This window comes from Pinus tabuliformis, chromosome J (assembly GCF_031772625.1).
Source record: "Pinus tabuliformis cultivar Carrire ecotype Pingquan chromosome J, CPIR1, whole genome shotgun sequence".
In the NCBI taxonomy this organism is placed as follows: Eukaryota; Viridiplantae; Streptophyta; class Pinopsida; order Pinales; family Pinaceae; genus Pinus; species Pinus tabuliformis.
Window position 1 is genome coordinate 1,510,893,405 of NC_142295.1, and position 15,367 is coordinate 1,510,908,771.

At 34.6% G+C, this 15,367-nt stretch overlaps 1 protein-coding gene across 1 annotated transcript in view; it reads left to right on the plus strand.

The window, feature by feature from the left end:
* Window positions 1–12,110, plus strand: part of LOC149233189 (peroxidase 1-like) — a 97,721-nt gene extending 85,611 nt beyond the window's left edge. The window contains exon 3 of the mRNA XM_089382119.1: window positions 11,985–12,110. Within this exon, the coding sequence (XP_089238245.1) occupies window positions 11,985–12,110 (126 nt within the window). The remainder of the gene's footprint in view (window positions 1–11,984) is intronic.
* Window positions 12,111–15,367: the final 3,257 nt, after the last annotated feature.

Genomic DNA, 15,367 nt, shown 5'->3' on the forward strand with positions numbered 1-15,367 from the left:
CACCTAATTAAACATTGTTGGTTGCTTACAATCTTTCTTATAAAATGATAAAAAATTATTATTTTGGACAAATTGTTCCAACATTCTTTTAGGTTCTCCAGAGCAATCTTCTTATTGGATCTAGCTTAAATATTTTGAATGGAGATGCTACTTTTACTTCATAAAATTTTCCATTATTCTGGAGAATCACATACTATTACAATAAAATTTGGAATAATGGAAACCATGGGTCATCTCAACCATTTACATTCCATCTTAGGATTAATATATTTAAAAATATTTAAAAAAATATTTCCCCGTCATCATTCCTTCTGTTGTTTTTTTGTTAGCTATGGATTTTCTGGAAGAGGTTAGTGTTCTTTGTCCAATGCTATATTTACAAAAGCCTATATGAAACAATTTTATCACCATCTGAGTATTGAAGGTTCATTAGGAATATCTAATGGTTTTATGCCATCATTTTTTCTTTCATTCTGGTTTATGTTCAAGTTCGTGTGCATCAAATCATAGCCCATAAGCATATTCAAATTATTTAATTTTATATTCTAAAAAATTTGTAGGTGGACCTTATGTCTCAAATAGATTATATATGAGGTTCTAATGTGATTATGTGCATATAAATATGATTGTTTAAACATTTATTTACATTTTAATACTCAACTAATTATTATTTATTAGAATATTGGATCTCAGTTCACTAGACTATGAGACTAACCTATAGAATTGACCTTTCAACAATATAGCTAGTCTAACTTGGTATGAGTGATTGCATTTTTCTTAATCAATCCTCTAGAGAAAACCCATAACTTATGCAATGAATGCATCCTAATTTTATATTGAGAAATACATTCTAAATTTGATGTAACAAGAAGTATGTTTTATATGCATTATGATTTTATCTTACTAATATTTATCTTAATGCTTCGGTTTTAAGTTTTAATAGAAATTTACTCATATCTACATTGAATGTGATTTTTTTATAATCATGTTATGCTTTAGTTGTTCTTTAGGATTGTACTAGAACTTTTCATATTATATTAGAATATTGGCATTATATTTTCTTAAGGTATATTTTGAAGGGATAGCACGACCTAATGGAGTAACATTTGTTATTGCAATGTTGATAGGGCCTAATGCCCCAATTGTAATTGAGTACAGAGATAGGGGAACACATATGGAACATGTTTATGACTTTTATAAGCCTAATCTGGTTGGTGAATGTTTGGTTTAGTTTTGTCGATGTGCTTTTAATATTGTTTAATTTATCACTCCTTTCAGGTATTTTTTCTATTTTATTTTTTGCTATTTTGAGTCACCATGTGGAATACAAAAATATAAGCTTTCAATACAAGTTCCTATTTTAGTTTAGTATTGGATATTTTTCTTCTTCTTTTTAATTCTTTGGTATGTTTTTATTTGTTGCAACATTGATCTAGTAAAAGTAGCACACACCAACTTTCTTGAATTTTAAAGCTAAACAACAATCTTACTTCCATTCATTTTTTGGTCTTTTATCTCATTGTTGAAATTCTACAACTCAACTAGTTTCACTAAGGTAAACATATTTCAAGTTAGAGAAATCCTTGTCCATTTTATGTTTTAGTTCTTATTCAATTGGAACCCTAGAGATAATAAACAATTATGTTTTTTGTTGTCTCTAATGAATGATACCTAAAGGCTAAACATCCTCAAATTCTTAAATAAAGAAGAAAGTTATAATGAGGAAATTAGGTTAAGATAGATACGATGAATCTGATGCGATGCGATGTGCAGTTACATTGATTAGATGTTAAAATCATATACCTCTTGCGTATTTGCAAAATTTCATTTATTAAAAAAAAATAAAAATAAAAAATATATGAGAGTTACAAACTACAATAAAAATGGGCTTTTGAGAATACAAATTTCATTTTAGGATTGGATTACATGTTCACATTTAAAAACACAAATCCCAATTTGCAATGAACAAGCAAGATAATTGAATGGGGTTATTTGATTTTTGGATGATATTTGCAATTAAACTTCCCAATTTGCAATGAACAAGCAAGATAATTGAATGGGGTTATTTGATTTTTGGATGATATTTGCAATTAAACATTTATGTACCCTAGTAGATGTGAATACTATTCCATTGTTAACTTGCAAAAAATGTCTAGAGTAGTTATTTTGATCTTTATGTGTGCCCTTGTTATCCATTGGTTGCTTGTTTTTAGAAAATAGCTAATGGAAAACATAATATATTAGATACACAAGATTCGATAGTATTTTCTTCTAAAATGAAAGGTTGGTGAATCAGGTTGTTGATGGGAAGTTTTCACAAAGTTGTTATCTCATGGCATTGGATTCATGCTACAAACAGTTTTGTTATAAATGAGTTTTTGCATCACATTTTTACATTCCAATTTCACGTGGAAGTTTATGAAGGACATATGACATTTTTATAGTAACATGGTTGGCTCATGCCAAGGTTTACTATTTTATATTCATAGGTTTGAAAACAAGAGGGGAGATAGGCTTGTCTTCTAAATAAGTTAGCTTCACATTTATCCAAACATTAATTACATATTATAATTTTCATTTTGAAATATTGGACACTATGAAGGTTATGTATATATATAGTACATCGTAAAGCCAAATCTTTCTATTCACTCTAACTATTGTAAGAATCTTAAACTCCACTAATACAAGGAAATTAGTAAGCCCAAAACCAAAACCAAAATCCTTACCTAATGTGATTAATCCAAAGACGAAATCCCAAACACACTTCTCTTATAATTTTGATTGAGTGTAGGTCACTAAAATATTTCCTTTTATTGATTTCCTGTCTCTTTTTATTGCTCCCAAAAATGAGAATACAAAACGCCCAAAACTGAGGACATTTTGATATTTGAAGGATGTGAAAATATTTAAATTTCATGTCCTTACAATTATTTATAATATGTATGAATAGTTGTTAATTTTTATTTTCTTTATTGTATGTCTTTATAGTAAGATATATAGGCTTTGTAGAGTGCTTGGGGATGTTTGGGGAAAGTTTTCATAATGAAACAAATTCCATATGATTTTTTTTTTCTTGCTCGCTTAATTTAAATTGAAAATTGAATTAGATATGATATAAGCTTGAATAAGACAAAGCAAAGGTGCTTCTTGATGAATTCTCTTGCCAAAGTGTGTCATTGTTAAAGTTATTCCCCATTATTGAATTTGTCGACTTTTAGAATAGTTGTGTAGAATGTAGAATAAGTGTGTTAAATCTCAAGAATGTTGATATTTCATTCAATTGTTTCTTTGAGATATTTATACCTTGTAATTATTCTCTCTTGAAGAAACAAATTCACCTTCATCGTTCACTGACACTATACCAATATTTTTTTTATGAAATCAATTCCTAGCCCTTCCACATCTTTAGTGAACTTTACCAATCACTAGGATATTTCTCATGAGAAATGAAAGAAAACAACGCTCTCATTTTAATTTTTTTACCAACAATATTTTCTCCATTTTTGAAACTCATGAAATTATCATCCTAATATTATTTCTACATTGAAAGAACTCTTGCATTCCATGTTGGAAATGTTTCTTCTAACCTTTTGGTCTTATCTTCATGTTTTCCCGTGACTGATAAAGCACACCTTCAAGATGTGTTTAAAGTAAGTCCAATCTTTATGCCTAGTTTCTAGACATAGGGCTTGTTCTAGAAATATATCTTTTTTTTATCATATAATGTTGATAAATTTTCATTGAAATATCTCCCATTTAATAAACTAAATGAAATGTTGTGGTTTTTGTTTTAGGTTGCTGTGGCTTGTTCTGTCCATCCATTTTCTTTGGGAAGAATGTAGAAAACATAAGGAATGAAACACCTTGCACTTTCCATGTAATCTTCATTTAAGGTGGCATGGATTTAACAGTAGCAACTACATGATTCCATAGTGTAAATCCTCGTGTAGCTTTCTTGATTGGAGAAAGTTTATTGTTTTGCAAGGTGGATGTGTGTCATTAACATAAGTCTCTTGGGACAAGAGTTATATAGGAAATTTCAGCTTAGGATAAAAAATATACAATCATATTGTCACTATAATTTTTTATTATTTGCTATAAGCATCTTGAATAATATAATTAACATTGCCAAAACGATAGTAATGCCTCTCCCAAGTTTCCTTATTTCCATTTTTTATTCTAGTCACCGTAGATGTCTTGTAACTGAAAATTGGAATAAAAAGAAATTTAATCGTTCAAAATGGATGGAAATGATTTACTATCTTGTACTTGATAACTATGCATTCTATGAAAATGAAAGAGCTTTCATTTCTTGCTTCTTCCTTGCAAGGGATGTTCTCATTGGTTATATTTACTACCACTATATTATTCTTTCATGTGAGATGCTATGCATAAAATTTTAATGCTATTACTAAATGTTTTTATATCTTTGTGCACTTTGTGTAGAACTCCCCTTATGATCCTTGTGTAGTGCATTGTTGCATGTTTTGGTATTTCTTTGTCAAGAGCATTGCAAAATGTGTGGGTCCATGCCATTTGACGTTGTGATGCATATGTCAATAATAAATCCATATTGTTCCCAAGAAATGTAGATTCCAGATAATAATGGTCATGGTGGTACTGATAGAAATGACCGCACTATAATATTCCGGTCCTAAAAAGCAATACTATGGTAATCAATTTGTAAGGACTAGTTATTAGTGAATTCACTTCTTTAATGCTTTGTTAATTTTATATGTTTAAGAACTTTATGTATTTTTACATTAAAATTACCTTTTCCCATTTATATTAAGAGCCTTGTTATTGTTTTTTTCAATTCAAGTAGATATATGATAAAGCATTGGTCCCTTGAAAGTAAAAACATAATGAGTCTTAGCAGATCATTAATAGGATTAACAAAGGTGGGAAAACATCACCACCTAAAAAAATCACAAATAAGTTTCCCCTACTACTCCTGTGAAAGATTATACAAATTCTTTCTCTATTTCGTTCCCATCATTACATAAGTGTCGTCAATAGAAAACCTTTTGGAAAGGCATATTGGAACATGAGTGATAGAAGACGCATGCTCCCTTCTCGTGAAAGTTGAAAATGGTTCCAGATCTGCTGTGGTTCCAGATCTGCGGTAGAATTTTTCTGTGGTTTGTATCTGCGGTAGAATTTTTCTATGGTTTCAGATCTGCTGTGGTTCCAGACCTGCAGTAGAATGGTTTGCATCCGCTGTGGTTCGTATCTGCTGTAGAATTTTTCTTTTATATCTGCAATTTGATCGACCGAATTCTCTGTAGTGGTTCGTAGCTGCGGTACAAGTTCTTTTAAAGTTGTGTGGCCTCCTGCGATTTGCTTGGCCAATCTGCAATAGAATATGTGTTTTTTTTTTTTTATCTCTGCCGTTGATCGACCAAATCTGAAGAACATTATTTCAATGTTTTAATTTTACATAATTGTACGTTAGGATTGCAATTTTTATCATAGTGTTTCGAATTTGCTGGCGAAGCTTTTTTATCTTTGCGGCCTCTAGCATTATATCTTTGCGGAGTCCAACAACTTAAATCTGATATCTCTGCGGTGGAAATAAAATAGCTCTGCGATCTCAGTGGTGGAAATAATATACATCTGCAGTGTTTTGCATCTGATCTGTATCTGATCTCTCTGGTGGTTCGAGTCTGTTGTGCCAGTTCCACAAACATTCAAGGTGTATCAGTTGTATAATTCAGAATTCCCTGCTGCTCTTGTGAAAGAATTCTAGATCTGTGGCTCTTCTTCAATTTTTTGTGGCTGCCGTAGATCTACGGCTCGTAACCAAGTCGTGATATAGATCTGTGGCTCTTCACTTCTCTTCTCATTGATTGGGCCTTTTGCGGTTTATAGATCTACGACTCTTCTTTATAGATTTGTGGCTTTTCACTTCTCTTCGGCAATCTTTTATACTCAGCATGAGAGCATTCTCCAGATGGCTCCGAGCATCGCGAAAATAGCTGCCGTCTACCTTTGGGGGGCACACTCCTGCCCATATTGTCAGTGAAGCCTCAACTCCCACTGTCCAGGTGGTCTAGGCTTCACTCGATGAGACTTTGAAGTTCTCTGAAAGTGCCATAATCTTCCGATTCAATGGGTTTTCGCTGCAGCTGACAGCTCTCCACAGTTGGATCTCGGAGGTATGGAAGCCTCTAATTCCTTATGCAATTAATATCTACCCCTGTGCTAGGGGTTTCTTTATAGTAGATTTTGAAAACCCTGAAAGCAGACAATGTATTCTAGATTCCGGCCCTTGGTTTTGGGAAAAATCAGGCCTATTCATGAGGCCATGGAACCCATCATTCGATCCCTCAATAACAGTCATAACCTCAGCACTAGTTTGGGTGAGATTGCCAAACCTACCCTTGCATCTTTGGAATTTCTCTTCGCTAAAAGCCATTGGAAATGCAATTGGGAAATTTTACTGCAAGTGCCCAGAAATAGAGGAATATGCTAGAACCACCTATCCACCCATCTGTGTGGAAATGGACTTCAGCGCCATATTCCCAACTAAAATACATCTAACAAGTAAAGACTATGTGTGGAACTAGAAACTCGATTATGAAAGTTTCCTCTTTAGATGTCGATCCTTCTTTGAGACAAGCCACCCAGCCAAAAATTGCCCAAAAGCCTCCCAAAAAAATTCTACTAGAAAAAATCACCACAGATCTACATGGTGGGAAGGAGCACAAAAAGAACACTACACTATCATCAAAGAAGAATACTCTCGAGAAAACTTTGAATCACAATAAATTGGGTAAGAAAGAAACAATTCTCAAGACAAGCAGGGGGAAAGCCCCACCTAACAACAAAAGAGTGAACTCAAAAACCCCTCAAGCATCAACAGTGATGAAGATTCGAATACCGCACAAAATAAATCTTCATTTAACAGCAAAGTAGATCTCCTAGACCAAACTTCTTCTCCGACTATCTTCAAAAGGACGAATACAATAGATCGCGAAGCTAAGACACCAATGTCCCATGAACCAGAAGAGATGAAGGAGATGCAAGATAAAGAAAGTTGGAAGACCATATAGAAGAAAATGAAAGCTACAAAACCAATCTCGCCAAGAAAGACAAGGATCCAGACAATTAGAAACTAAGAAAATTATAGGTCCGATAGACCAATTTTGGTCTCAGTGGACATTAACCACCACCACCATCATCATCATCATCAACATGACATATCAAACCTTCCCTTAAAGCCATTGGATTGTCAAATAAGAGAATGTTCAACCTTTTGAAATCTTTCCAAATTCTTCTTAGCAGAAGGAACCGATCAATTCTAAAATATTGAAACTACAATATTTCAACATTCAGTTGGGACTATTCAACATATTTTACATTGAAACAATAGTGCAAAAGTGCCAATTTTGCAATGATTGGCATTACATATCAGTGAAATTCAGATATCAATGTACTAAACATATAGACTACCACTTGTATAAATGCGTGATAAGTGTAGCATTGGAATATATTAAAGATCTCTTAGTTGCACAATCCCAAATTGATTTCCTAAGTGGGGGATTATGTAGCTTGAGGGTTTTGGTAGCTCTAATCAATGTATTTCTAGGAGGTATTTAAACCCTCCCATAATTCCTAAACTAATCTTCACATGTTTCTTGTTAATAGAAACATTAACAGGGCATGTTTCCAACTAATGGTACTTTTCATAGCCTATTGCATGTTGTCTTCAAACAAGTGTCAATTTACTTATTGTTGTCATTGATAGGCTTTTACCAATGAATTTAACAAGGATGTAGTTGTCCTAGTGGTGGAAAGAGAATATGGAGTAGAGAATCAAGACACCGTTAATGTAGCAATTGTTGGGATGCTTGTTATCCTAATAAAACAAGTATTCTTTTTATGGCATCCTATTAGATTTATGTTGATCTGCAAACTTGTGCTTAGTTTATCTATATATATCTTTTGTTATATTTTTAAATATCCATGGATGTAAATGTGTGGGAAGATATTCAATAGGTTCATTTTCTTCATTTTAATATGACGAACAAGAGGTAATCTTTCACTTATATTGATAGTGAAGGGAAAATGCATCGAGCTATTAAAGGTAGTCTGTAGAAAGAATTTTTGTTTAGATTTTTGACCTTATTTGTCAAACTTGGTAATGGGACATATTTTTTAGAATGTGATTCAAAACTTATTCTTACATCTTATTGAACTAAGAAGGTAAAATTTCTTCTTCTATATTCTTAACCTCATACATAACAAGCCATAATTTAAGTGGCGAGTTCATACATTTATTGGCAAGTTTATTAAACAAAGACTTCAATCTCTTGCAGTTGTATATCAAGTTAATAATATTACTTAATTTGTTTTATCCATGGGCTAGATCTTCATAGTAAGTTCTTCTTGTTGATTAGGAATATCTTTGTAGCTATCTCCAAACTTTTATAGGAAATTCCAAAGGGTGGGAAGAAGAGTATGAGGGGACTTGGCATTTCATTATCCTAATGCCTCTTTTTGATCCCCACATCCTTATAGTGTTGAAGAAATTAGAGTACATATTAATATTGGTGTAAATTTCAAAATGATCATAGGTATGGTTAAGCTATGGTGTCATTAGCTTCACTACAATTCAATTTTTGTAATGCAACAAGAATTTTGTGCATTTATATAATTAGTTCCTTAACTAGGATTGGAATTCTCATTTATTTTGATGCCCATAAATTTAATGTTGGTTTAAACAATCAATCCCCTTGGTATGGGGGCAATTCTTTTATATGTAAATCTAGTGTTGTTAGAACTAATTATGAAGATTAAATGTAAAAATTAGTAGATATGTTTAATAAAATTAATTTGATACATCTTGTTTGATTTCTATCGTAGTCTTGACCAATGTGTACTATTATACTTTTCAAAAAATTTGTTTGCGATTATGCAAAGCAACATGCTAAGTTTTTTTGGGTTTTTGATTCAAGAGGATCTAAAAATAGAAGTGGCCTTTAAAATAGCTCCAAAATTAAAGTCATTAGATGGAAGTGAAACTAAAACCAGATCGTGGTGCTCATCGCCCTCATTCCAATGGCGTGAATGACACTCAAATCTAAGTTTGTATGCTCAAGTTATAACTGGTCAAAGTTCTTGTCAAACTTGTTCAAGTGGCAATATTAACGAGGCAACAAATTAGAAAAATCTTGGTGCATGGAATGTGGAGGTTAGAACAAGCGAATTTGTTGCCTCTTTAATTTCTCTAATATCCCTTATTTTCCGGTGGAAGAAAATTAACCATGGTGGTCTAAAACTAAAAAATAAAATAAAATATATGGGGTGGTGGGTCGCCACCCCCGCCACCCCTCAATGATGATATTATATTATATTGGGTGCATGGGCCATCCCCGGTGGACTTGCCCAACCTCGGTGGAACCAACACATTATATATTACCATAAGTTGTTGCCATAACTGCTAGCAAATATAAACCGTTTTCCATAACCCTCAACGAAATAACATGTAACAAAAACATTGCCTCTTTTAAACAAACCATCAAACTTTATATTGGAGGTGGGGGATACGAAACCAGAACCACCACCAACCTAAATGACTTTGCCACCAACGAGCCACAACTCGTTCCTTGCTAAGCTCTCATACACCATTCGAACGGGAGGTAGAGCGACCGAGGAGCAGCAGAGGTTGTGGAACCATGAGCGAGGGTATCTTGGAGATGCTAAAAATATTCCCTTAGAGGGCCAGAGGTGCCAATGTCAAAATTTGATAAGTTTATAGTCGATTTTGCACGTTTTCACACCAGGAATCCATTCGTGTAGTTCGTTTCTCCAGTTGAGCTCTCTATTTTCAGACCATCATCTAAATTGGAGGTATAAGGGTCATTTTTGTAAAGTTGCTTGTAACTGATTTATTTGATGTCACTTAATAAAATAAGGCCTCCCCACTTTGACTAGGGCCCGAAGATGTAACCCACATTGGGTGAAATCCATAATCAAATCATTTGTGTGCCTTTGATCTCAAGGTTGCTTTATGATTTCCGCTTCTTTTTCATGTGTTAAGTTACGTAGTTAATATGCTCTTTTATATGCAACTATGTATGCATCCTTGAAGTTAAAATTTCTGGATCAAGTTTGGTATCAGAGCAGTTTTTCTTAATGCGAGTTGCATGAGTGAATGCTAGCTAGGAACAGGCTCCAAATAAAAGAAGGAAAACTTAAATCCTTTGATCCCGAAGAGGGTCGTGCACCATGAAGACAGAACATGGTGGATGAGGAAGATCAAATGGAGGAAGAGTGAAATCATTGCAATATATTATTCACCATGACAGAGAAAGTTGATAAGTTGTTTGTAGAGTATGATAAGACAATCAAGCCTTAGAAGGAAGAGCCCGATGACCATGCATCTGTAAATCATGAAGGTGGAAGAGGAGATCATCCTGAACCACCCTCTCCATCCTCTAGTGATAGTTGTTCTTTTACTTCTTCTCGTCACTGTAACAGGTATCATAAGAATACATCTAAGAAGCCATTTTTTAAGCTATATGTAAAGTTTGATTTTCCCACATATAATGGAGAATGTAATGTAAAGAAACTAAAAAATTGGATTAGACATATTGAGGTTCATTTCCAGATTCATAAGATTGAGGAAGATGAGGCAAAGATCCAATTAACATATCTTCAGCTGAGTGGTACCACTCTCATCTAGTGGGAGAGAGAGTTGCACAAAGGCAGCAAAAACTTAGGTAATCTCATTTATTTTTGGTCTAATTTTGTTTCTGCATTAAAATATCAGTTTTATCCTTTGGGTTATTGACAAAAGGATTTATTGTAATGGAAATATTTAAGGCAATAAAAGGGTCAAAATGTACAAAGATTCACAGAAGATTTCAAAAAACAAGCATTGAATTTGGGCATTTCAATTGATTTTCCTGAAACTGTAACAAAGTATATTGGTGCATTACATAGTTACATAAGACATTCTTTGTTATTATTGGAGCCTACTACTATTAATGTGGCCATTGTGAAGGCCATTCAGTGTGAAAGTAGGGGCAAGAATGATAAAGAAGAGAAGCCAAAGAAATCATATTTCAAACCTCATAATGGAAAGTTCAAAGGAAAAGGCAAGGGAAAGGATAAGAAGGAAGCTACAACCAAGAATGAGGAAGGAGCAAATCCATCTTTAACACATTGTAATAAGGAAGACCATGATGATGAACAATGTTGGAAATTTCATCCGGAGTTGAAACCAATGAGATTTTGTGGAAATGGAAAGCAAAAGATTATGGCAATTGCGTAGCAGGACCTTAGGTCTGATTCTGGTGATGAGACATTGGCCATAGGAGTGGGAAGACAAGGTACTCTTTCTCTTCATTCTAATGAAAATTTTGAATCACATGCAAGTACAAGTTCTGCAAATGAGAATCTTGTTAATGAACAAAAGAGAATTGAATTGTTCCACATTAGAGTCATAATGAAACATACTAAAGTGGAAACCTTGTTTGATTCGGGCTCACAAGAAAATTTGATTTCATAATCCTTGGTTAAAAAGTTAGGATTAGAGACCAAGCCTCATTTGAAACCATACCCGCTTGGTGGGGTGTGTGATAAAGAAAAATTACATGTAACCAAGCATTGTAGAGCTACATTTTTGATTGCATCCAAACTAGTTGATGCGGTTGATATTGATGTTGTACCCTTGGATATATGTGGTATTGTATTGGGGAGTCCGTATGACAGGAAAGAAATTTTATTTTGCCATGAAACAAATATCATCTCACGAAATATGAGGTGGAATACATTGTTAGAGCTCATCACACCAAAATCAGTGTGAGTCTTGTAAGCGCAGTTCAAATGAAGAGATTGATTAATTCTAGCAAAGGGTTCATGCTCATGGTTGTGAGAAAAAAAGCTGCCAAAACATCTAAAGCTTTCCGAGGTTGTGACCCCACTCATAAAAAGGAATTGTATAAACTGTTTCTAACTATGATGGGATTTTTCAGGAACCAAGTGGGTTGCCTCCAAAGCATGAGATCAAACATGAGATTCACTTGTACCAGGAGGCTCCTTTATTGAACATTGGTATGTACAAGTTGTCAGCTATCAAGATGGAGGAGATAAAGAAGTAGGTACATGAATTGTTGAACCAAGGGGTCATAAGACCAAGTTATTCTCCATGCGGTTCACCTATCGTGTTGGTGTAGAAAAAGGATGGAACATGGAGGGTGTGCGTAGAATACTAGGAACTCAACCAAATAACGGTGAATTATCGGTACCCTCTCCCTCACATTGATGATTTGTTAGATCAAATGAAAAATGTTGTCTATTTCACGAAACTGGACTTGCACGGTGGTTATCATCAGGTCAGGATTGCATAACAGGATGTATGGAAGATTGCATTCAAGATGAAACAAGGGTTGTTTGAATGGATGGTGATGCCATTCAGATTGTGCAATGCTTTGGCCACATTCATGAGGGTGATGAATGATATTTTCAGGCATTTTCTTGATGATTTTGTACTTGTGTATCTTGATGACATTCTTGTTTACAGTAGGACATGGGATGATCATGTGTGTCATGTTAAAAAAGTGCTTGATGTTTTGCAAAAAGAAAAATTGTATGTCAAAATGTCTAAATGTGAGTTTGGGAAGACCTCTTTGGTTTACTTAGGTCACATTGTTGGAGGTGGACAATTAAAAATATATCCTTCTAAAATTGATGTGATTGTAAAGTGGCCTAAACCCACCAATGTTACAAAGGTTCATAGCCTTTTGGGTGCAGTACAATACTAGAGAAGGTTCATTTCCAAATTCTCATCCATTGCATCCCCCTTGCATGCTTTGACGAGTGTGAAGCAAACCTTTCAGTGGGAAGGAAAGCAGTAGAAATCATTTGATGCATTGAAAGAGAAGATCAGCACTGCACCAACTTTGGCCTTACCTGACCTCCAACAACCTTTCAATATCGAGATCGATGCCAACAAATACGCCATGGGAGCAGTTTTGATGCAACAATGGAAACCTGTATGATACCATTTAGAGACATTCTCATAGGATGTTGTGAACTATCCCACATACAACATGGTGTTTTATGCCTTGGTTCAAAGCATGAAGAAGTGGAAGCACTATTTGATTGACAAGGAGACCATCATTCACACAGATCACCAACCCTTGCAGTACCTTTGGTGGCATACCAAGCTTCAACATGCACGTCATTTAATATGGATGGGATTCCTTTAGCAATTTCACTTTGTGATAAAATACAAGAAGGGCACCAACAACAAAGTGGCAGATATGATTTCTCGCCCTCCTATTTCTTCATCTATAGTTTTTCAAAAAGCCTCTTTATATTTTGAAAGTTACGTTGAACAATAGGTTGATGATGATGATTTTAAGGATATTTATGCAAAGTCGACTCATGGATCGTAGGTGCATAATTATCATTTGCATGGAAAGTTGTTGTATCACCTTGGTAAACTTTGTATCCCCACCAATGAAGGAACACATGTAATTAGAGAGGCACATACATGCCTTGTGTCGGGTCATTTTTGAGTAGGGAAAACTTTATGCCACTTACAGAGGTTGTGTTATTGGTCATACTTGAAACAATTTGTGACTCGATATGTAAAGGGATGTGTGTTGTGTTCAGTTAGCAAGCCCACTATTACAAAACCAGGGCTCTACACACCACTCCCTATTCTGAGTCATCCATGGGAAAGTGTGTCAATGGATTTTGTAGGTGGTTTTCCTTTGCCTAAGAGAGGTCATGGCTATTTGTATGTCATTGTAGATCAATTTAGAAAAATGTGTGTATTAATGCCTTGTAAAAAGCAAGTCACTACAGAGTAGACTGATCATCTCTTCTTCCAATTTGTATGGGTCCACTTTAGGTTGCCCACATCTGTTATGTCTGATCCAGACTCTCTTTTTCTTGGAGAGTTTTGGACGAGATTTTGGAGAATGATGGACACCAAGTTGAAGAGGAGCACAAAATTTCATCCGCAAACCGACGAACAAACAGAGGTTGTCAACCACACAGTTATACACTTACTCCAAGGCTATTGTGGCAAGCATCCCAAGTTGTGGGACGAGCAACTTCCTTATGTACAACATGCATACAACCAAGTAGTGCATTCATCCATGCAGAGCTCACTATTCAAGACATGCTTTGGTTATTTACCAAAGGATCTTTTAGACATGGTCTTTAGGAAAGATGAAGATTCCAATGGAAAAGATGACCAAGAAAAAGCATGGAAGCTCCTTCAATGAATTCAGATGATTCACAAGGCAGTGCAAGAGCAGTTGAAGAAGAGTCAAGCTCAATACAAAGCCTAACATGACAAGCACCAAGTCGATTACCAATTATGGGTTGGAGACAAAGTGTGGCTCCACATCAGCAAAGAAAAGATGAAAGGGGAAGGAAATGAGTTGTGACCAATGCGATATGGCACATTCACCATATTAGAGAATATTGGAGACAATTATTTTCGTCTCATTTTTCTAGCATACATGCGGATCTACTCAGTGGTGAACGTTGAAAATTTGAAGCTTAATGAGCCTCCGTTGATCATGGACATTGAAGAGGTTGGAAAGGTTCCTACAGTGGACAATTTTGCACCAGAATACTTGGACAAGCTACCAGAGGAAATCATTCTCGACAGGAAGACCAAGACTTCACAATGGGGAGACGTGGAGTATATTATTATTGGTTTCAAAGGAATTCATTCAAGTAAGGATGAATGGATAGAAAAGGAGAATGTGAGGGAGAAATTAGCTTCTTTTCCAATTGACTGATAAATATTTTGGCGGTCCAAAAGCTCATTATTGGGGAGGAATGATCCGGGAGGATCCATAAATAGAAGTGGCCTAAAAAAACAAATCAAAGTAATCATATGGAAGTGAAACCAAAACCATATCATAGTTCTCATCACTCTGATTCCAACGTTGTGAATGACACTCAAATTCGATTTCGTATTCTCAAGTTATAGCCGGTCAAAGTTTTGGTCAAACTTGGCCAAGTCGCAGTGTTAACGATGCAACAAATTGGAAAAATCTTGGTGCACGAAATCCAGCGGTCAGAACAGGTGAATTTATCGCCTCTTTAATTTGTCTAATATCCCTTATTTTTCGGTGGAAGAAAATTAACCATGGTGGTCTAATATATATATATATATATATATATATATATATATATATATATATATATATATATATATATATATATATATATATATATATCTATCTATATATATATATATATATATATATATATCTGTATATATATATATATATATATATATATATGGGGTGGTGGGTCAACACCCCCACCACCCCACAATGGTGATATTATATTATATTGGGTGGGTGGGCCAACCCCGGTACCCCGG